We start from the raw sequence: 22932 nt of genomic DNA, 5'->3' as shown, positions 1-22932 counted from the left end.
CCGTGTGCAGGAGGCACGGGACTGCTGCCAGGCTGCATGGCAGGGTCATCCATGGCCAGGGGCAGGGCCTAATTACTGCTGTGGACATAATGTCTTTTTAGCCTCTTCTCTTTCTCTTCTTGCTAAATACATATTTGTAGTTAATATTTTGTTTTGCAGGGATAGGGGCCCAAGATATTGCTGCTCAGAAAGTAAACTGGGATGATAAAAAGCTGTCAACTGTGATCTTGCAGTGAAATACTTGTGTTCTATTTATCTGTAAGGGGTCATTGTTTCTTTTTGTAGACAAAATAGTTACATCTGTGCTCATAGCTGGTTTTGACTCCAAGCGCATGCATTCACAGCAGAACAGCAGTTGCAAAACAAAAGTGATTCATTTGTGCAAGGAATGATCTGCAGCAACTAGGTCAGGCAGTGGCTTTGGCAAGTCATATTATCATTGTTTGCCATGAAAATAGCATTGGAAATAGAATGGCACTCAGAAGACTCAAGGCTGAGATGTCCAAGGTAAGCAGTGTACTGCAGGAGCCTCTGTAATGGTTTTCCAGTACATTGAAAAGCTGGAGTTCCACATTTTATTCCTGTACTTGTCTAACTTTTCCTTTAGAAGAAAAAACATGCTGTGTTTTGTTCTGTTTTTAGTTCCTTCGGGAGTGATACAAAATGGAGCTCGAGTACTGAGTAGAGGAATATTTCCTGGAGCCAGGCCATTGCCAATCAACCCTATAGGGAGCATGGCTGTCGCAGTAAGGTAAGAGTGCATCATTGTGGGATCTGTATGAAATAAATCAACATTTTGCAAAAAATGTAAAAGTATATGTGAGCTCTGGGTATTTTGCTGCTTGCCAATGCTTCTGAGGTTCTAAATGAAATAAAACTCTGCCACCTAAAATTCTTGGGATATCATCCTTAGGAAGATAGTCATGGCATATCTGTCTGTTGCATGGTGGTCTGCTCAAAACGCTTTTATTTTCACTAGCAAATTGCAGGCAGTTTGTGATGAGAACCTCCTATAGTGGCCTGTTTTACTAAGTGCAAATGTTTTTTGCGGTTTCTCCCCTTTCTCCCTTTTCTTAAAGACTTTTTCCTGGATTAAATACCAGAGAGAAGAATATCAATAATATTAAAGCAAATCCTGAAAGCTATTTGAACCTATAGCTGTTGTTTTGTTATTAACTTAGATCTTTGTGAGGCAGTTTCTTTCACTATGATTTTATTTCAAGGTTATACTGAAACATTCAAGGGTAAAATGTTGTTTAAGATACTCAACTATCAGGAAGCAGGGCAGTAAGAGACATCTAGTGATGGCAGTGGGAACTGTGGTTCAGTGGTTTGTTTTGCTTAAAGCAGTGCTGGTTTATTGGTGGAAGAACAATTTGCCCCGGGTGTAGCTCCATTTTCAGTCAGTTACAACAGAGATTAATTTGGTCAAGTGCATTGCCAGTGCCCTCCTCTTTCAGAACTCTCAGTATCTGCAAAAGCTATTTCAGCTCAGGCAGTTGGGTATTCTGGGTGGGGTTTCATAATTAGTGCTGACCTCACTTCATGGTGCTGTTCCAGTTACACTCTCTTTTCTCAGGAAAGGGCTGCAAGGCAGTGAAATAAAGTATCTAGGTAGGTCTAATTCCATCACTATTTACATGGGGTTTTTTATTTTTTATCCCTTTTCAGAATCAGTGTCTAGCCCCTTGGGTGCAGTATTTCCATCCAGTAAATGGAGAGAAAGACAGAGAGAGCCTGTGACATTGATGTAGTCTTGATGCTTAAAATGCATAGAGGGGAAGACACTAATTGGAATAAAATCCATATTTTTTGATGAGCGAGTTCTTCAGCTGTTTTTCCCATTTGCTACACTGAAGGAATGCAACCCCAAGGGTCATCCTCCAGAATTCTGCAGAGTTCCTTTCCATCCCTCTTTACCACAGCTTGGCCTTGCTAGCAGCAGAGGTCAGCTCTCTTCATCAGCTTTGCCACTGGCTTCACCCAGGACTTGTATTCTGCTCCAGTGGGGATTGCAGAGCCATAGGACTACTGCATCATTAATTATATATAATTTTTTATGAGGTTTTCAAGCTAAATGGAGGACATAGTGGTCTCAGTATTCTCTCTAGAGTTTATCTGTATTTCCTGCTTAGTCTCTGTTTCATAATCAGAATTGACTCATAGAGGAGATAGAATTGTTTTACTTCCAGGCCGATTGAAAACTTCCTTCTGTGTAGGCATCCTCAAATTGCTGTGCTGTAAAGCTGTATCTAGTTAAATTTCATACATTTTCAAAGGACTGTTTCTCATGGCTTTTTCCCAGCAGGTAGAGAATGGGATCTTTACCAGCTACCTGTTAATGTACAGATGGGAAATCAGGGATTTTACCCCTCCCTTGCTTACGTTCTTTTTGCTCTGTCTCACAGAAAAGCATTTATCATTAGTTAATGCAGACATTTCTAATTCTTTTTGTTCTCTTCTCCAGCCTTAGGCAGTATTAGAAATAGCTTGCTATGAATATATTCCTGGTGTGCATAATGTCTGCTCATATTTAAAATCTCCTGCAATATCCCCTCTTTTAATTCTTGAAAGGCAGAGGGAGACACAGACAAGAGGCTTTGAAAGCTTTTGAGAAGTTAGGGGACTCTCTTCAACAGAGCAAGTTCAGCAGGCAATTTTGTCTTGTTTCCCTCAGGGATAATACTATTCAGAATTTCTTTGGGAAGAACATCAATCCGGATTCACAATGCCTCGTAGAACATCATCTGGTCCTCTCAAAACTGGATACCTCTGTTATCAGTTCCTGTGAAAATTACAGTTTCTTGGTGCCAACCCCTCTCCTCAGATACACCAGACTAAATAGGACCTGTCATGTTCAGCTTTCATGGTGTCTCCTGAGAATAACTTCTGCTTATAATGTGCAGCAGGGGAAATTTACCACAGCATCCATACAGCCTTCTTTTACAATTTAAGAGTAGGTGGACTGCTCAGATTGAGCTGTCATTCCTGCACAGAGGACAATGGTCCAGTCAGGCTGGCAGGGGATGTTTTCAGGCCTGTTCAGGTGCAGGAAGGTTGATTTTCCCCACTAGCTTTTACCAGGAGGGAGATCTGGGCAGCTATAGTAGGTGGTGCAGTCTCCTGTTAATTTTTCTGCTGAAATTGTGTGCTTCTGCCTGTGTATTGAGAAGCCAAACAGCTTCTTTCTAAGATTTTTTTTAATCAAATGTCTTTTTTTGAGAAGTGTTCCTTTGGTGCTGTAAATGAAATGCCTGAAGCCACCTGAAGAAGGTAGTTTTCATCATTCTCATAGGAGACCATTAGCATTTTCTTTATTATGCAGACAGTTGCGTAATAAATTAAACCTCGTAACTGTTCTTCTTTAGTTACCATATGTAGGAATCACAGGTTCCTCTGTAAGATGCTGGTCTTCTCTTGGCACTTCTTGCTGTCTGAGCTGTTTTTTTCATTTTGTGTTTTATTTCCTCAGTATCTTAATGGTCTTTGGTTTAGTTGTCCCCCAAGCTGGTGCAAATAGCTTGTTGTATGTTGTCCTGTTGTGCAGTGCCATTAGTGCCAAAACACAGTAAGAAAAAATTTGGTCTTGAGTTAAATTTGCAGTTATGTGTGGTGTTTTGACTAATCTGTTGTTCAGAAAGGAGACTATAGCAAAACTATAGCATTGGACTGAGAAGCTGAAGTCTGTGATTTCTGATGTGTTAGCTCCCATCAATAGAAAAGTTTACTGTGCTCTTCATGTTTGACAGTGTGACTGAATGCATTGGCATATTTTGTTCCTGCACAAGGTATCAGTGTGTTGGTCTTCCCTTGTAATTACATGTAATTACTTTATATTTTATATATAAAATAAGGTACAATTGAATTAGTCCTTTGGGTTAAAAAACCCTCCTGGGGTTTATTTAACAAAGATGACTTTCCATGAATAAACAATTACAGTTGTGGTCATCGTTATTTTGTAGTGCATTTGGCTTAAATTGCACAAATAGGCCTTTCATTCCAAACTAATCTACAAATGGAAAGGCATCCCACACTATTTTTACTTTGAAAATCATCCTCTGGTGTTAAATCTCCGCTGCAGAGCATAATTGGATGTGTTTTGACAGTAGGTTTTTATTTACTTTATTCACACCACTTTTAGCTTGTTTACCATCCATATTTTCCATGTTGTGGCTGACAAGTCTAAGACCCACCCAAAAACAGCAGGGAAAAATAACACTTCAAAGCTGCACAGTGTGTAGCATGTCTCTAGCATGAGATCCATCGTATTTTGGGGATATTTTTGGCAGACCATATCCCTATATAGTTCCCTGAGAGAATCTAAAAGCAAATGCAGTGACCGTCTGGATGTGTAGAAGATATTGACTGACAGAGGTATACACTGAAAGCAGGCAAAGCTGGTAGTTCCTTACATACAGCAAGGAGTTGGTTGGGAAAGTGAGCTCTTGCTCTTCCTATCATCATCCATTGGAAAATACCTTTTAAATGTTTTGCTAGGAGGACTTCTGTGTTACTTTGGTAGGGATGGTATCTGTCAAAGTGGCCAGTGCATATGACATTCACGTGTCTTGGCAAGGTGCACAAAGCTCTTAGCGTATATAACCACCTTCCACAGGAGTCAGGTATGACCTGTTACATCAGCCCTTGGGAAGAGCACAAGCTTGGAAGTTGAGCTAACATTTGAGATTGTGTAGCATCAATTTCACCATGATATTTGTCATTTTCTGCAGTTATCCATAGTGGGTGGGTGGTTTATGACTGTGTCCAAGTCTTGCTGCTGTGCAGTAGAACTACTGAGCCTAAGTCTCTCATATGCCTAATGTGGACAGATCCACTGAGGTGAGGTTGATGGAAATTCACCCCACAGAGAATCTTAACAGCTGTTTAACATAGGCCTTGTCATTTGGTTCAGGCTATTTTGCAGATGTTTTACAAAATATGCTTGGTAATTTTTTTAAAAACTTACTTATATGCTACATATGCCTAGGTAATAGGTTAGATTACTTTTGGTGCTGTTTGTTAGAAATACCTTGGGTTTTAAATTACTGCAGGTTAAAAATAAACATTAATGGGAAATTACATGGGTTTTCCCCCATTTTATCCAATTCTTCTTCACCAAATTCTTCTCTGTCCTGGTTTTGATTTGCATGGAGCTCATTTTCTTGCTAGTAGCCAGTACAGAGCTGTGTGTTGGCTTTAGCAGGAGAATAATGTTGATAACATGCTAATGGTTTCGTTACTGAGCAGAACTTGTCCCAAGTCAAGGACTTTTCAGTTTCCCATGCTCTGCCAGTGAGCAGGTGCTAAGAAGGGAACAGGGGCAGGGCAGGTGACCTGAACTGGCCAAAGGGATATTCCATACCATAGAGCATACACTGGGAAGAGTTGGCAGGGAGGAGCTGATCACTTCTGAGGGATGGATTGAGTTGGGAGCAGTTGTGTTGTGCATCCCTTATCTTTCTTGTGTTTTATTCCCCTTTTTGTTACCTCTCTCTTTTCATCATCTTCATCATCATTGTTGTTACTGGTTTGTTGTTACTTTTTTTCAAAGTGTTTGTATCTCAACTCATGTTTACCTTTTTCCAATTCTTCTCCCCATCCCACCTGGAGCAGGGAAGAGCAAGCAGCTGCATGGGACATAGTTGCTGGCTGGGATTAAACACAGACATTCTCAAGGAATTTCACAGTTACCTGGAAATTGCAAGCAGGTTTCCTGAAGAACTTCCCTCAGTAAAAAAACTATTTCTATTCAAGTTTCCAAGATAAAATTTTTCTCCTTCATAGGGAAAACAAGTGCACCTGCACTGGCAGAGCTACAGCTCTTCCTTGATTTTGAGGAATTTAAAGAAAAGAAAACAACCAACCAACCAACCAAAACCAAAAAAAAAAAAAGCCAAGCAGAAAGACAGCAAAAAGTAGGTAGGGTTTGTTAGTGTTGCATTTTGGCACCCCAGAATTTTGGCAACCTTACCTACCTCATCATGAGTAGATTTTAAAATACCTGTTCTTCTGCTATTAATGCCACAGTTCCTTATGCAGCTCCTGATCACTGGGGCATGACAAGAATGAGTTTTGTGCTTAACCTTATGTGAAGATGGAAAAGGGCTATTTAGGATTATTTGCACTTCAAAATTATAGGGTAATTACTAGATTATTCCTTGGGCATAGCTTTTATTATTGTGACTTTATTTCTCATGCTGGCTTTATTTTTGCTTCTATTTTCCTCCCTTGAAGCAGCCATTCAAGCAGTGATTAAATAAAACAAACATTGCATGTGCAGAGTAGATGCCAAAGCATAAGTAGAATTATTATCATTCACTTACATTATCTGTGAATTACTATTTTTGCTTAGCTAAAGGAATTGGTAGGTATTTCCTTTCATAAATTCTTAATTGTATCTTTGTAGTGCTTACCACTGGTGTGATCAGCTTAACAAACCCCAGATCATCCCAGTTGCATTGCATTCCCCTCCCCACCTGTAACAGGCAGGATGAGTTATCCTTGGGAGCCAAAGGAATCCTTTAGTGACTAAAGAACAGCAATGCTGACTGACTTGATTATTCTTTCTTTGCAAAATGCACGGGGCTCCATTTGGTTTAATTTCAGATCTGCTGCTGATACTGCTGGCAGTTCCTGAAGTGTATTTACTGTGGTCCTTTGCATACAATTTTTCTCTGAAGTACCTTTGTAAGAGCTTCTGTCACTATTGTGAGCCCTTTGTAAGAGCTCCTGTCACTATTGTGAGCAGCTCACTGTTGACTTTTAACTCAGTAACCCCTGACAGAATCTCATTGTAGAGCAAGTGAGCACCACTTACTTTTCATATGCTTGCTCATCCTTCTGTCTGCTGGTTTGTAGTGGTTTTAAGAAGCAGTTCAACTAGCTGTAGCCAAAAGTTCTGACTGTTCTGAATTTCCCTTTGAAATAGAAAAAGTGATTTTTCTTTTCTTTTTTTTTTTTTTTTTTGCAAACCAGGAATGTGTCAAAATCTACAAACCCAGCTTACCTTTAGTGTTTTCATTGTGTCTTCTGTGTGCTTCCAGTTACATCCAAAAACTGTCATCTGTGGGTACACAGTATCTGTCATCCAGAAGGATCAGAGGTAGATTAAGGTGATATTTAAACTCCACATAGGTTTTCTTTGTTCATCAAAGGAATATACCTGTCTCCAGTGTGAAATGCAGTAAGTTTTTTTTCAGCAAAACCTTTGCCATTTGGCAAACAGAATCTGATTACCTTTCTTTCAAGGTAGCAGAGAAATTTAAGGAAGATATGCCTGTACTTGGTAAAATGACAGACTCACTTTTGTCTCCTCCTGAGGAAGACCTCTCTGAAAGGCACTGGCACTGTGCAAAGGACATTATTTCCTCTGAGACCCAGCTACCATGAATCCTGTCTGGCTTCTGATAACATTGGTAGTAGAATTCGTATCCATTAACAATGGGAATGAAGTCAGACTTTCAGAAGTCCAAACTTACATCTGCACTGCTTGACGATTGTGTCATTGTGCTACAAACAAATGGAAATACTTTAAAAAGAATCTGTGCACATTGCTTTAGGTTGAGATCCCTCAAGCAAATAAGATAGTCCACAGAGTAGGATGAAAAGCTCTGGAGACTGTCCCAGCAACTTTCCTGAAAGAGCAAGCCACTACTCTAAAACATGAAAATATGTCAGTTTCTGGAAATTTTGAAATTAAGTTCTGAATAAAAAAGGGGGGAAACAAAGTGAGAGTTACAACCAGAACTGTGAGCAAAAATAGATGGAACTAGCCAAAATCTGTGTCCTGAAACCCAGGAGAGTTGTGTCCACTGATGGTGTAGATTGAACTACATAAATCACAAATTCATTTCATGGTGAATATATGATTGTCTAAGAGCAGTATAGAGCTTAAGAATGTCTCAGAAGCATGTGTGGAATATTAATTGTTTAGATATTAGTTCATTCAGCTCTTACTAATCTACTAATATCAGTTAGAAGTAATTTATCTAATGTTTGAGTTATTGCATATTAAGATACAGATCAGATTTACTTTCAGGGTACATGACTTTTGATGTTGTGAATATCCTAAAGCACTCTGCCTGTATAACTTTTTACTTTTCCGCAAATATCCTGTGCTAATTCTCTCCTTGACCTGCTTTCTCTTCCTTTTGTATTTCCTCAAGCAGAACTGGTTGGAAATCTTTCAAAATGTAAGTGAAACCCAAAGATTTTTCTGAGATGCAAATGCTTTCCATTTCCTGACCAGTTCCACTTTCTTCTGAAGTGTATTGGTATTTTCTTTTCTCCCTTTTTTTTTTTTAAGCAATTCTTTTTTTGCACCTCTTTGTAAACTTCTGTTTTTCTTTACCAGCATCTCTGTTTGCACTCCCTGTGGGATGCCAGCCTCACAGTACCCCCTCTCCTGGGACATCCCTCTGTACTCCCCGGGCATTTCATTCTGTTTTTATGTTGATTTGGAGGAATTGGGATCTGGACTAAGTCCCATGGGCAGAGCTTTTGAATCCAAATTACAGCCCCTTTATGTAAAGGCAACACTAGAGACTCAAGAGCAGGGTAAATCAGGGATGTGTCTTTGGCACGTGGTTGTGCTGCTCGATGGAGCTGTGGCTTTCCTTTTATTGACAGTCTCTTGGTACAAACTCACAAGAGTAGACCTAAATAGCATAAAAATGGGTGTCTTGGTTTAAATCACATCCATTAGAAGCCTTGTTCACTTGCAGTCAGTAGGAATTTCATTTGAGTTCCCACCTATTCTGTCCTGTATTTGTTTCCTTGGAGCAAAAACTGATTGTTATTTTTTAATGGAAAATTAGTAGCGTGTGATTTTTAATATGCCATATTGCTCTGACTTTTAGCTGCCTTGTAAAATCAAGTAAGTTTAATTTTATGCTAATTTATGATAATATTTAACATCTTTAAATGTAAATTTACCCTAAAAATGAAGAATCTGTCACTTAAAATGCATCACATGCTTCCTTGTAATGGCTGATCTTAAGGAGTTGGTTATAAATTCACCTTATAACTAGCTTAGTATGGATGATTTCTTATTCTAAGCATTTGGCATCCTCTAATGACAACCCCTGAAGTTGCAAGCCATCACAGAGTAAATGCAGCTGGCTTGCTGCACAATCATGAATGACATTGCACTTAGTTATTAATAATTGAAGGAGCTTTGTGTATTCCTTCTGGGTTCTATATGGAATTTATGGATCATACATCTACTCAGAAAGCTAGGCAAAAGTAATTTTGTTGTGCAAAAGAGGTTGGCAAGAGGCTTTCTTTGCTAATAAGTGTACCTTCTATTCTATACATTTCTTTGAAGGCATTGTAAGTAACATTTGGAATGACTGATGAATTTGCTGCCTCCTAGCATTGTCCTGTCACTGGTTCATAAATGCAAGGGGCTTTCTTATCTCAGCAAGCTCTTGCAGAGAAGGACATTTAGATGAACAGGAATTGTGAAATTACATACCACTATTATTTTTCCCACCTTTCAACCTTACCTTTTAGAAATGGGTAATACTCTGCTGTTTCTTGTGTAAGGAAACCATACATGAGGTCCATGGCCTGAAACCTAAAGTACTTTCCCATTTTTTAAAGCAGAAGAGCAGTATAAGTACTCTGGACTTGCCACTGTGCCATTTCTCTTAAGAAACATCTATGTTCAGTGTGTGCATTTAAGAAAGGGGTTTAATCCAACACTGCCCCAAGTGTGCAAAAGCACTCCAATGGTAACACAAAGATGGCAAGTTTAAATCAGTTTATTATGTGATGGTTTAAACAGCTTGCTTTTTTGTTGGATTTTTTTTAACCGACAGAGAGGTTCAAGGCTGGTAAACTGGCAGGTGGCAGTGATGATGGCTTTACTCAGTGAGGAGCATCCTGCTCTTCCTCCTTTTCAGCAGGAGTTAAGCGTTGCACAGAATCACACAATCAGTGCCTTCTTTAATAGTATTGTAAAGCATTGTATTCTGTTTTCTAAAATTGGTGGCAATGCTGTAATACTTTTCACTGCAGAAAAAAAACCTGTTCATTTTTAAACATATCATGCTGCAGTAGTTCTGACTGCACAGGGTGCCATAAAACCAAAGGAGAAAATGACAGTTTCTAGAGCAAATCCAGATTTATTTTTTCTACTGCTTGTTTTTGAACATGTTCTAATATTTCCTTGGCAGCTAGTGGCTTAAGATTGTATTGCTTTTAAGGTTATTTATTAACTGATCAGAATCAGAACTGTGACTGGACATGGTTGTTCCTTCTCTTGCAAAGAGTCCTAAATAGAAGTTGTGCTACTTCCCAGGTGAATCATGGAATGCAAGTTGGAATTAGAGCTGGAAAGTATCTTTCAGAGGAGGCAAGGAATTGCCCCAGAAACCTAATGTCTCTTCCCCACGTTTTTGGTAGTATCACTTTATATGCAAAGATGAGGGGCTATTTATGCAACTTACCAGTTTATGTACCCTGTTGATAAAATAATGTTGGGTGGTTTTCCTTTTAATTTTTGAAAGTGTAAACTATTAATTGAAATTTAAATCAATACTGTTACACATCATTTATTTGTAACCATCCCCTACTTGTTCCTGCTTCTTGTGCTGTTTTGCATCTTTTGGCTTATTTTGTATGTTAAGTCCAATCCAGAAGTAATTAGGCTTTGAAACCAGCTTGCATGGACATTACTTTGATAGTCATCATTTCAGATTGTAATTTCAATTTATCTGTCAGTTGGCTTTATCATCTTTTGCTTTGAAGCAGAATCACATCTCTGTGGCTTCTAAGAGTGCTTGGATTTGTTTTTACAGGAATGGAATAACAAACTGCCGGATGCGGACGGAAAGCGAACAGTCCTGCGGCTCTCCAGTTGTGAGTGGTGACCCAAAGGAGGATCACAACTACAGCAGTGCCAAATCTTCCAACCACAGGAGCACATCACCTGCCAGTGACTCCGTTTCCTCTTCCTCTGCTGATGACCAGTATGAATTTGCAACTAAAGGTAGCCAAGACAGCAGTGAAGGAAGTGAGGTGAGCTTCCAGAGCCACGAGAGCCATAGCGAAACAGAAGAGGAGGACAAAAAGCAAAGTCGGAAGGAGACCAAGGATTCTTTAGCTGACAGTGGATATGCATCCCAGCACAAGAAAAGGCAACATTTAATGAAGGCGAAAAAAGTACCAAGTGACACACTGCCTCTTAAAAAGAGACGTACAGAAAAGCCCCCTGAGAGTGACGATGAGGAGATGAAAGAAGCAGCAGGATCACTCCTGCATTTAGCAGGAATTCGATCCTGTTTGAACAACATCACCAATCGGACGGCAAAGGGGCAGAAAGAGCAAAAGGAAACCACAAAAAATTAGAACAAATCAATGATTTGTTTGAACTTACAAAGTTTTGTTTCAGCACGTCAGGTGAATTCTAATGATTTGTGGCAATATCAGCAATTTTTTCCTTTTTTGTTTTTCTTCTATTTCTTTTTGTTTATTTGGGTTTTTTGTTTGGTTTTTCTTTTTTTTGACCCTTAAGATTTTTATTTTTAAAGGAGATTGAAGCCATAGAACTCATACTGACACTCAGCTAATTTACAAAAGATTTTCATTACCTGAAGACAAAAAGTTAACAAAAAAAGAAAGCCAAAATCGCCATTGCTTTCTCCAGCTTGTCAAAAATGCATGGTTGAATACGCAGTGATATCATCATTAATGTGATGGGAGTAAAATTGGGCACTTGGAAATCCCTCTTATAGTAGAAGAGCTGTGCATAATTTAGTATTCATTCAGGCCTGGCCCTTAAGAATTTTTTTAATGGCCTTGCAATTGGGTTAGAAGTGAATGTGAATAAAGAGATTTGTGGGAAAGAGGAGGCACGTGCTTCTCAACCAAGAATCGTTTAGTGGCACTTGGAGATGTTGTGCCACACAAGTCTTCGGACAGCCACTGGTGGCAACTGTGCAAGCAGGAATGCACTTCTAGTGTGTCACGTATCCTATGTGGCTCATAATGTGAAGACTGATAACTCTAAGTTAGAGGAAATTTAAATTATGTATGCAATGGGTTTCAGTGAAATAAGGAGGGAGGGGTGTGACTGTTAGTAGTGTCGTTAACCATTGAATTCTGTCTTCTATATTAAATTGAAAGAATGTTCAAAAAGCCATAAGCCTGAAGATTGGCACTGCGTGCAAAAACTAATAGTAATAGGGAAAAACAAACTATGTCTTCTAAACTGCCTGAGTGAAAAGTAATCAAGTCTAAGAAATTACAGTAGATACAATGTACATCAGAATCTTTTTCTGTGGATCACATCCTTGATCTAACACAGGAAATAAAGCTACAAAACCTGCCATTAGTAGTATTCTGTATTTAAAAATAGAAGGAAAGCATATTGGTGAACAGTAAAATTCAGAAGTTCAACAAAAGAGCTCCTACACTGCCCTCAGAAGTGAGTGCAGTGACCATCAGTCAGGATTCATCTGTGCAAAACTGACAACAAATTTCCAGATTCAACCAGCATAGCCAGCAGAAGAAATTTGATCCACATTGCATGGATTCTTTAGGGAAAGGGGGAAAACAAAAAGCAAACAATTTTTTTTATTCAAAGATGACAAAGTTCTTGTAAGGTAAATAATGTATTTAGCATGAAGCATGAATTATTTTCATATAAATATAGAAAATAGAGAAAAAGGCTATGCCTCTAATTTTTAAGCCCTTAGGCTTAGAGTTTGTTTTTGGGGGGTTTTATTTTTTTTGTTTTGTTTTGTTTTTGTTTTGGTTCTTTTTTGTTGTCATTGGGGTTTTTTTGAGCAGGTGTTTAAGGTTTAACCTTCTTCAGGGACAAACACTGACTGTTGGGGAACTTACTCTGCAATATTAAAAAATAAAATCTTCATGCTCTGGTAGGGCTTGGATGGTTGAATTATACTGCCTTGTCTGCACATTCAGCCCCCTCTCCCTACTTCTGTTAAAAAAAAGAAAAAAAAAAAAAAAAAAGTAAAAGTGTGTCTTTTCTTCGTCTGTACATGTGTAACATGACGCAATAATCTGAGGGCAAATTTAGTAGTGAGTGTGTATGACAGAATCAAGAAAATAATGGGAGGTTAACTGAGGAAACTCTCTGATTTGATTCAGGAATAAGTAGACAAGAAAATAGCTTTGCTAATTTGCCATGAAAAATTGAAGTTAGTTAAGAGCCTTATGGAGGTGTCCGAATAAAAACCAGTGTTACAGAGAGTGTGATTCAGGTACAGTGCTACTCTGGTAAGGATGGCTACGAGACTGAAAATCACTACAGCACAGAGAAGCTGTGAAATAAACTAAACAGTCTCTCTCACCTGGATTCTTGCATTTGGCATGAAAAATTCTACACTTAGAATATCCTAGAGGCAAAAAGAAAATCCCAGAAACCAACCATTTAAGAGAACAAAATGGTTGGTTTCTAAAGAGTATAGGTTTAGATTTATCACTAACAGCTGTTTCAGGCAGCAGTTTAACCAAGATGGATCTAGTTTATGAAGAGTGAGTTAGAGAAGGGTTTGACTTCCTACTCAGTGCAGTGAGCTAAAAGTTGTATTTGGAGATGCCTGTGGTGTGTGCTCAGTTAGGAGATGGAAGGACTGAAGGACAGGCTGGTCTGGACCTGGTTCTGTGTCCCACAAGCATTTTGTAAAGAACAGGGCAGCACAGCAAAAGTGTGCCTCTCCTACCATCTCAGCCAGCATGTCCTGGGATCCAGGAGCAGCTTGACAGCTGCCAGAGCTCAGCACAACTGCCAGCTTAGGAGATAAGGAAGGAGAGAACCATGGATAGTGCGAGAAACAGCCTTGTTCCTCTCAGTTTGCAGGGCCAATGCATGCAGCATTGATTCCCAGCATTAGTTAAGTCAGGAGTACATAGAGACTAACTTCTGTTGGCTGTCTGCAGCCCTTTAGATAACGTTGGGGAAAACAGGAAGGACCAGTCCCTTGGCCAGGTAGCACAGAGATGAATGAGCCATAACATTTCCCTTGTCTGATCAGACTGGGATAATTGCTTCTTCCCAGGTCCATGCTCTCTACAGCCAAAGTCTGTAGGTGGTGAAGCACACAGCCCTGTACAAAAGAACTTGGTCTTCATCTTTTACAGACTTTTGGGAGAGTCATTTGAAATAGAAGATACTACAGTATCACTTTGCCACCACCTTTGCTCATTGATGCATAGTTGTGTCAACTCAGGAGTGGCTTAATATTTACCAAAAACAGCACTGAAAAATCTAGTGGCAGAAAATACAAACCTTGGCTCAGCCATCTCTGTCCTCCAGGGAAAGCAACATGTTTGTGTGCCAGTGGCCAGATTCTGTCCACAACACTAATTCCAGAGCAACTTCTCTGATTGCAGTGTGTCAGTGCAAATGAGATCAGTATCTGCTGAAAAACAAGTACCATTCATTAATGTGGACTCTTGGTGGCTAAATATATAATTACCACTAGTATTGCTCATCTTAGAAAGCAGTCATTTTGCATAAATATCTAATTAGGCAGGTTAACTTTATACAGATATATATATAGATATATATGTATAACACCTATCTAAGACTTCAACAAGTTCTCTATATACTTCCTGGTAAACCTAAAATGTTGGCAAGCATCTATTTTCATATAAAATTTGTTTCTCCTAGTCTGATCTGCCTGGAAGGTATTCTTTGGTAGGATTTTACAAAGTTACGTTCAGGAACCAGCAGGTTGGGCTGCCATCAATGGATTATTTCTGGTGTTTAAAAACAACTTTTTCTTATTGATGCTTACTCTGACTGTTGATGAGAAGTACATAATTTGGATTGTATAAAGTATTTAGGAGTCACCTTTTAAACCATATTTGGGCCTGGCTGACAATGGCAACTTTGTCAGAACTGGTTCTGCTCCATCAGAGAAGTTCTCTTTTTTTGTGTAAGAACTGAAACTGATTTGTTTTCCAAGAAATACGATGTCAGCTTTTAATCAAGTTGTCTTTACTTTAACTGAATGATGTCAAAACGGACTGGTAATTGCACTGTATTACAAACTCTCTCACTTGCCAGGTAGGAGGTGGTGTGGTTTTGCTTGTTTGCTTTCCTTCTAAGCCATTTTGGGGTGAGAAGTTGTCAAATCTCTAACTTCCCCTTCTTCTCACTCTAAGTATTGCCAAATTAGCGTTTCTCCAAGACAGGTGGGGGCAAGGTCAGCAGGTGTTCAGTGGTGAGTTTCACATGGGCATGAATTGTAAGGGTTGCTGGACTTCATGGCGAGTTCCTTTGGAATATGCCTTCTGCAGCAAGAAGCTCTTGCAGGCCAGAGCTAATGCCATAAGCAGATTTCACCAGAATCTCCAGGGAGGTGAAATCTGCTGATTGTGCTTGCATTCTGCAAGCAGTTGGATGTCCTACTGCATTTTGGTGCAGATTCTGCTTGCATTTAAAAATGCAAGCACAGGTCTTGAACAGCTTAAATGTATCACCCCATAGCTGTTTCTGAAAGCAGTCTCCTTCTGATCTTCTCCTGGCAAAATTGGCAGTAGTTCTACAAAGATCACAGGGCTTTACAGCTGAAAAGCTGAATGTGGGAGTGAGGTGAGCCCTGTAGGACTGGAGAACTGTCCTGAGACTGTTCTCTTCTCTCCAGCAATTGAGGTTCATCTTCTTGTTCCTCTCCTACCTTAATGGGAGAAGGGAATCCCAAAGGAGATGCATTGGCTCCCAGTGCTCAGCTGAATTACTGTCTACGTGTGGAAAAGATACAGAAAAAAGCTGGAGGCTGCATTCTTCACTGGAGTGAGGTAGAGATACATTGACATACTTTAGCAGAGAATGAAATCCTAAATTGTACACCAAATGGCACCACAGATAAAATTACCAAAACAACACTTTGTCCTGGTTTCTTAGTAGTGGTAATTTATTTTCACTGAGATTCCAGCTCTCATCCCAATCCATCTAAAGATGTTGATCATAGAATCATAAAATATGTTGAGTTGGAAGGAACCCATCCGACTCTTGGCCCTGCACAGGACACACCAAGAATCACACTGTGGGTCTGAGAGTGCACAATCTGAGGTCTTCTAAAACTTGAAGGTGTCTGTCTTAACTCCTTTGCAGTTAGTGGAGCTGTAGACACCCAAGTGCTCCTGGAAGCCTTTACCATTTCACTATTATTATTATTATCATTACTACAATTTTTGCTTTAATCCGACCCTAGGCATTTTTGAAAACATTACTCTCCTGTGCTCCAGGATCAGAATAAAACTACTGAGAAAATGCATTTCCAATGCAATTTACTTCACTTCCTGGAGAATGCAAACCCAGCTCCTTCAGGCATATCACTACTGCCTGAATAGCTCATTGGCATATTTTATAGGAAATACTTTGAAACATTTTCTTAACTTTGCCACCAAAAGAGCATTTGAACCATACATCCTCCTGATTATAACAGAGTATCAGTGTTGACTGTCTGACCAGTTAAGTTTTAGTAGTGTACTTCACAGCCCTCCAGTAATATATCAAACACTGTTATGCACATAATGCAGCACTGTGATCTAATTTAAATAATACTTTTTTATTATTTATACTACTCTATGTAATATACATCAACACTTTGCTATATAACCTAAGTGATAACCCTCTTAGTTACCTGCCAAACTGAATTTCTGTTTGATTTATATTGCAATTAGCACAGTTACCAAGTTGTAATGATGTCTCTTTTCCTTTGAAATGGGATGTGTAAGTCAAACTATACATTTTGTGTATTTCTGTTTTGAGATGAAGTTTATAAGGATTTACACACAACATTCAGTGTTCTGTATAAATCTGCATACATTTGTAAATTCATCTGTTAATCCCCCTTTCTTTAGAAAGTATTAATTGATGGTGGTTTATTAGGGATTTTTATTTTTGCATTTTTATTTTTAGTACTGGTTATTCTTGAATTAAGCAGAGACTTGTCAGCTGGGTTGCTTTATCTTTGATCATGTACATGACCTTATAATTCTTCCACAGTTCAGCAAACAAGTACTAGCTTCACTGACCAAAAAACAGTCTCAACCTAATGTGTCTATGGTGCTGTATTTTGCTGGTATACATTTAAAACCAGAAATGATTTAAAGGTCACTTTTGAGTTGTTCTCATAAGTAGCCTTTCCTGGTTTGGGGAGTTTAGGTTTTGTTTTAGCATTGAAAACGATATATTTATCTGAGGCTATATAATGGTTTTTCTACTGTATCACATTTCCTTTTGCAAAGAGGGGAATATCAGCCTGATGCAACATCCTTTCACAATCAGTGGAAGGGGGTTTTGTTTTACTTTTTTATATTCAGTGGATTTTGTAAGGCTTTGGATCAGGCCAGCAGTTACAGGAGCTCATCATCTGAGGGTTTAAGGGATAAATGACAACTTGTGCTGGCCTTTAGTGCTAGAAGGGATTTCACCGAATACTAAAACTACATGCTGGACTCTGGAATGGCTGACAATCTAAAATGGGAATCTTTTTCATTTGTTTACTCTGGCCTGAAATCCCAATACCTTCTTTTTTTGTTTGGATGACATTGAACTTGAGTACATTTTTAAGTTACTAGAGCATTGTACATTTCCTGAGTATGTGTGTGGGACAGCAATTGAAAATCATACCTGTTATTTGATAACCAGTTCCATGCCTGCATCATTCACACTCACTACTTAAAACTGCCATGATGTAAAATGTTGGGGGGAATGATTTGTGTGTGTATGAAAAGCATTATGAACTTGTACATTTTTTTATACTCTGATCTGTAATTTCTGAAGTATTTTGTTTTACAGAAAAAGTGATAAAGCAATCAAAAGACCAAGAGATTTAGTATCAATGCTTAAGGGTCACAGGACCTTAACTGGCCAATAAGTTAATTTAGTACAGTGATAAGCCAATTTTTTTTCCTGTACTTGGCGTCTGAAACTGCCAATTTCATCAATATTAAAATACGAACTGTGACGGGGAATGAACAGTGATGTTAAGTTGTATTTGTGTTTACCTAAATGAGCAGTCCGAAGGCAAGTGCAATCAGCTGATCTTTAGGAAATATGAAATTGTTGATTTAGAGGCATACTTGCATTTTACATTTTCTTGATGTGTAATCATATTGCCAAAGACAAACTATTTCATCAATTATTATTGTAAATAACACTTTCCCAAAACCTACCATAAAGTTTCTGTGATGTATTGTCTTCCAGTTGCAATAAAAATTACTGAGTTGCATCAATTGAACAATTGCATTTGTGTGAATATTAGTTTTAGAATATGCTCACGTATTAAGACAGAACAACAGTGGTTGTTTTGTTTGGTTTTTTTTTTAACAAGTTAATTCTTTCATTATTAGTAGTTCTGACCCTTGTGGGATGTTACCTGGATCTTCACTGCTGTAGATACCAGCTCATGGTAATTTCCTGTAAATGGCTAGACATACTAAACTGATGTTAAGTTAGGATCTGATCTTCCTTTTTCATCAGTTTTGCAGCACAGAAACAAAGCTGATTTCATTGGGAATTATTTTTTGTTTTGGGTTTTGGTTTTTGTGGGTTTTTGTTGTTGTTGCTGTTTTTTTTTTCTTAGTTAGCAACAATTAGAAGAGATCCAGTAATAAAAATGTCTAATGGCATATATATAACTTCCTGACAAACATACCTTTGTAATCTGTGCATTAATCCTTCCACTGAAGTCTAGTTGAAGAAAACAGTGTAAAAGGATTCTCTTCAGAGAATTAAGAAGTATAAAAAAATTGTAATGGTTCTCATAGCTTTCTCCAATTAAAATTAAACTGAATAGTACAATCTTATAAGTCACAGCATTCCGCAGACCCTGGGTTTTTGAAAGTGTTCTGTTAACAGTCATAAATAACTATTTCTAAACTTTGAAAAGGACTGAGAAGAAAGAAAGCCCCTCAGTTCTTCCATCAAACTTTATCACAGCTGGTTTGAAGCGCTGCTGAGGCAGAGAGGGTGGTTTCTCAGCCATGTAATGAGAATGTGTGGCTGCTGAAGCTGGAACTCAGCTGACCTAAGGGTGTCCCCCTCTCTTAACTTGATGCCATCCAGAGTGGCTGGTATGGGAGACTACTGCACCAGGCTTCTGAGGAACAAGATGGATGTGGACATCCTGGGAGAAAGTGGAGCAGAAGAAGCAAATGTCTGAGATACACACAAAAGAGCATAAAAGTGCCCAAGCTTGATATCTGTCCAGGCAATTGCTACTTCCATGCATTGCCTGGAAAAGTTTGTTTGTAACCAATACTCGGTGCCTGCTGCTGCTGCAATCGAACGAGGAGAGAAAAAACTTGGCCAAGGAGGGAGATGAGATGAGAGTTGACTGATGAGAAGGCAGAACCTCTTAGCTGTGCTCTCAGCCATTTCCTCTAATGGATTCCCCCTCCCATCTGCCTCCAGCTAGGCAGGGATCACGTAGCAGCCAGCGGATGGATCTGTAGTGATGTGTGTAGAGGAGCAGGGAGACCTGCAGCCTCCACAGAACGTGTTTTAGCCTTTATGTACAAGCCAGCAAGCTTGCCAAGAGCCTGGTCGTGGACTTGTTTCAGAATAGAGCATTGCAAAAGGGTCCTAAGCCATTTAGCTCAGCATGCATGCTATAAGAGATGTGCTGAATGCCAGCTATGCTACCAACTTCCCGTGCAACTGCAATTTAAACAATCAGACACTGTATAAGCACCTGTCCTACCTCCTCTCCAGACTCAACACCCTTATTTGCACCATGTGTTGTTCTTGATTTGTCAAAATGCCTCTGGCAAGCCCTTGGGCAGCACGGGCAGGTGAGGTGATTTATGTAGCAGGTCTTCCTGCTGCTCTTTTTTCAGGGCTGTCCCTGCTCCAGCATGCGCTGCCTGCAGCCACTCCAGGAATTCCTGCCCTGGTGTGGGCTCCTCAGGAGTGCACAAATCCCTTCTGATCCCAAGTGGGCCTCCAGCAGCCCTCTGTGTGCTGGTTCCTTTTTAAAATACATCCTAGGAGGAGCACTCCTCACCTCTCTGACTGCCTGCAGCAGTGGCACCCGCTTGGTCTTCCCTTTTTGCTGACCTCAGTCCTCAATGGGCTACAACCAGCTGTAACCACTCCTGGCCAGCTGCCCCATGAGTGATGCTGAAAGCTCATCTCCCCTGGCCACTGCAGATCCCTCAGCACCTCAGCCATCGTGGTGTTCATCCTGCTGAACAGGCCCAGAGGAATGCAGAGGGGCAGGTGCCATGGCAGCACTCTGGGAGAGCCCTCAGGGGCTGTGTGGGCAGAAGAACCGCCATGGCTAAGGTGCCTACCCTTGGTATGGGCACACCGCTCCTCTGTCCTCCGAGCCCTTACATGCCCTCCCTTCAGCAGTCCCTGGGCAGAATGGCATGGCAGGGCATCCTCACCACGCAGAAACAGAATGGGCCGTGTGAGATGTAAGCCATATGAGGCCTATGAGATTTTGCACTGCACATTTTGCCCTCAGAGGTCCGAAGAGCCCGGGCAGCGCAGGCCGGGCCCGGCCCATGGCGGCGGGGCTGTGGATGTCAGGCCGGGCCCGGGCAGACATCCCTGGCTGCGGCAGCGCTGGGCCCGGGCACGAACGGACACAGAACTCGGAGCTCCGGGCACTTGAGGAAAGAAAACACCGCCCCCAGGCTCAGCCACCTTGCCTGCCAGGGCAGGTACTCGATGGGTGTGTCGCACAAAATGGTTACACACAAAATGCCCACGTCGGTGTGGCCTCCATGCTGAATTCCTGTCCTCACCCAACAGCATCGGGTACTGCCGACTGCCTGTGAAGGGGGGGCATGGCACCCTTCTGCTGGCATCATGCACCCGGCTGGGGAAGCTGCCTAGAAAGAAAGAAGAGAATGCAAATAACAACAAAGGCTTTGTTCTGGATGCTCCAGATCTTCTGTTATGCCAGGGAATGAAGTAACAATTGATTCTGTGATGTGTGCTTCTTAAAGAAATATTAAAAAGGAATAAATCTTCAACACAGCGCAATACTTTGAGTGGACACATTCAATCCATGTAAGATAATTAAAGGGGTTTTTAAACTTCATCATAAAGTACAGATGATTAACAATGGTGAGAAACTTCATGGAAAACACTCTACAGCAAACATCTGTCAGACTTAATAACAAGCATACATTCTGCTTTTCATCATATACTGTTTGACATAATTTTTATTGGCTATAAATCTACAGGGTTTGTTTATATTTCTATTTGCATTAGGATTGGTTGCCACTTTATATTTGATCAGCAGAGCTGCTATTCATTGTGGTGTAAGGAATAAAATAATGATTGTGTATATACAGCAATCTGAGCATTACAGTGCAGGAGACTGTAAACAAAATTTTTAAATCTCTGCTTATCATCATAAGGAATGTTCTCTCCAGGTCTTTAATGACAATCAGTTTCTAGAGGCTTTTCTCAAATAACTGTAGTTGAAAACAACAACATATTTTTTGGTAGCTTGGTCCTGAAATGCAGCATCTTCCTACTGCTGAGATACAACTTCTCCTTCTCTGTTTTCTGTCTGTTAGACAATACACAAAGGTAGTGCCCAGATTTTACTTTTCCTGCCTTTTTTAATGAGTGGTAGTACATCAGCAAATAGGGGAAAACACTCCTGGTAGGTGCACCATAGGAGGCAAAAGCAGTGCATCAGGGACACCCTGCAAAATGGCCATGTATTGTGGGATGATGCAGCAGATCCCTCCTGAGCTGACATTTCCATATGTACAAACCCAGGCGTAAAAAATAAATGGCTTATTGGCAAAATATGATAGGAAAAGTAGGATGAGTTAGAATGACAATGAAAATATTGATAACACAGCTCCTTTGCCCTTAATTAGGGCAGGCAGAGAACCTTTTAAAATAGTACAGTCTCCTCTCATTCCTTTGCAGCTTTATTTTTTCATCTCTAAAACACGGATCAGTCTGTGATGCAGGGACCTGGTTTTAATCATCTTCTTACATAATCTCTGCAATCATAGTAAAGTGCAGCGCTGTTCAGTGATTTCAAAAATAGCTTTATTCAGCTATCAGCATACTAATTAATACACTTGCTTATTCCAGCCTGGTTCATTCACCATGTCAGTCACAGAAGCCACACTACCTGGGGTGTAATCAAATACAGCTGGCTTTGCCTGTCACACCACTGTGAGAGGCAGATCATCCATCAGGAGCAGAGCCACAACTCCTGCTCCTTGTGGCCAGTGCTGCTGTCTGCTCCTGGCACAGCAGCAAGGAGCCACGCTGCACTGAGATCTAATGGGTGATCCACCATGCCAAAACAAATGGGTTTGGGGAATATTGCCTGCAAGGCTGCAAACAGCATTCAGTCAGCCATTTTGGGCTTTGCCAGCAAGGTAGGGGGACAGGGGAAAAAAGGCAAAGGAAAGCAGAGCTCCTGCAAGGAAAGGAAAGCTCCTTCTCTCTGCTGAGAAGGAAGAGATGACAGCAGGGGAGACTTCTGGTGCCACCTGAGGCATAAAGGAGTTGTACATAGGGAAAGGCCTGGGGAGAATCCATGTGAGAAGCAAGTGCTCAGTATCTGACATAGGAAGTAAATGTGGCTTTGTTAACACCTTTTCCTTTATGAGGGACTTCTCTCTCAGCACCTTTTAAAGTGTTTTGCCTGCTCCAGAGCATTGTGGCTGCCTGTTCTGTGCCACAGCTCCTGCTGTCCCAGCTCTGTGTCTGCTCCTCACCCAGTGCCCAGCTGCCCTGTGTGACTTCTGCACCCAGGTACCAAGCTGAAATGACACTAAAAAACTGCCTGGAGGGCTTTGCTGAATCTCAGTCTAAAGGCCATTACCTCTGTGGGATGGACGGAGGGCTTGAATGGCTTGGGAGAGAATTATCAGCCAGTTCCCAGGTACCATATTAGGATACGCATCTCCTGCTGAGAAGTCACGTCTCCATCCTCCTTTCTTCTTCTTCACTATCCT

General features: G+C 40.4%; 1 protein-coding gene across 7 annotated transcripts in view; it reads left to right on the top strand.

Moving 5' to 3' along the window:
* FOXN3 (forkhead box N3) overlaps positions 1–18471 on the top strand; it is a 206839-nt gene extending 188368 nt beyond the window's left edge. For 4 of the 7 annotated variants that reach the window (XM_030949323.1, XM_030949327.1, XM_030949324.1 and 1 more), the window contains 3 exons: positions 643–751; positions 8169–8192; positions 10803–18471. In XM_030949323.1, coding sequence (XP_030805183.1) covers positions 643–751; positions 8169–8192; positions 10803–11352 — 683 coding nt within the window. In that variant the 3' untranslated portion in view covers positions 11353–18471. The remainder of the gene's footprint in view (positions 1–642; positions 752–8168; positions 8193–10802) is intronic. The other 3 variants (XM_030949328.1, XM_030949326.1, XM_030949325.1) reach the window with 1 other exon arrangement.
* The last annotated feature ends 4461 nt before the right edge of the window (positions 18472–22932 follow it).

The sequence above is a fragment of the Camarhynchus parvulus genome, chromosome 5 (assembly GCF_901933205.1).
Source record: "Camarhynchus parvulus chromosome 5, STF_HiC, whole genome shotgun sequence".
In the NCBI taxonomy this organism is placed as follows: Eukaryota; Metazoa; Chordata; class Aves; order Passeriformes; family Thraupidae; genus Camarhynchus; species Camarhynchus parvulus.
Note: the sequence above shows the minus strand (reverse complement) of the source record. Positions and strands in the feature narration are given on the sequence as shown.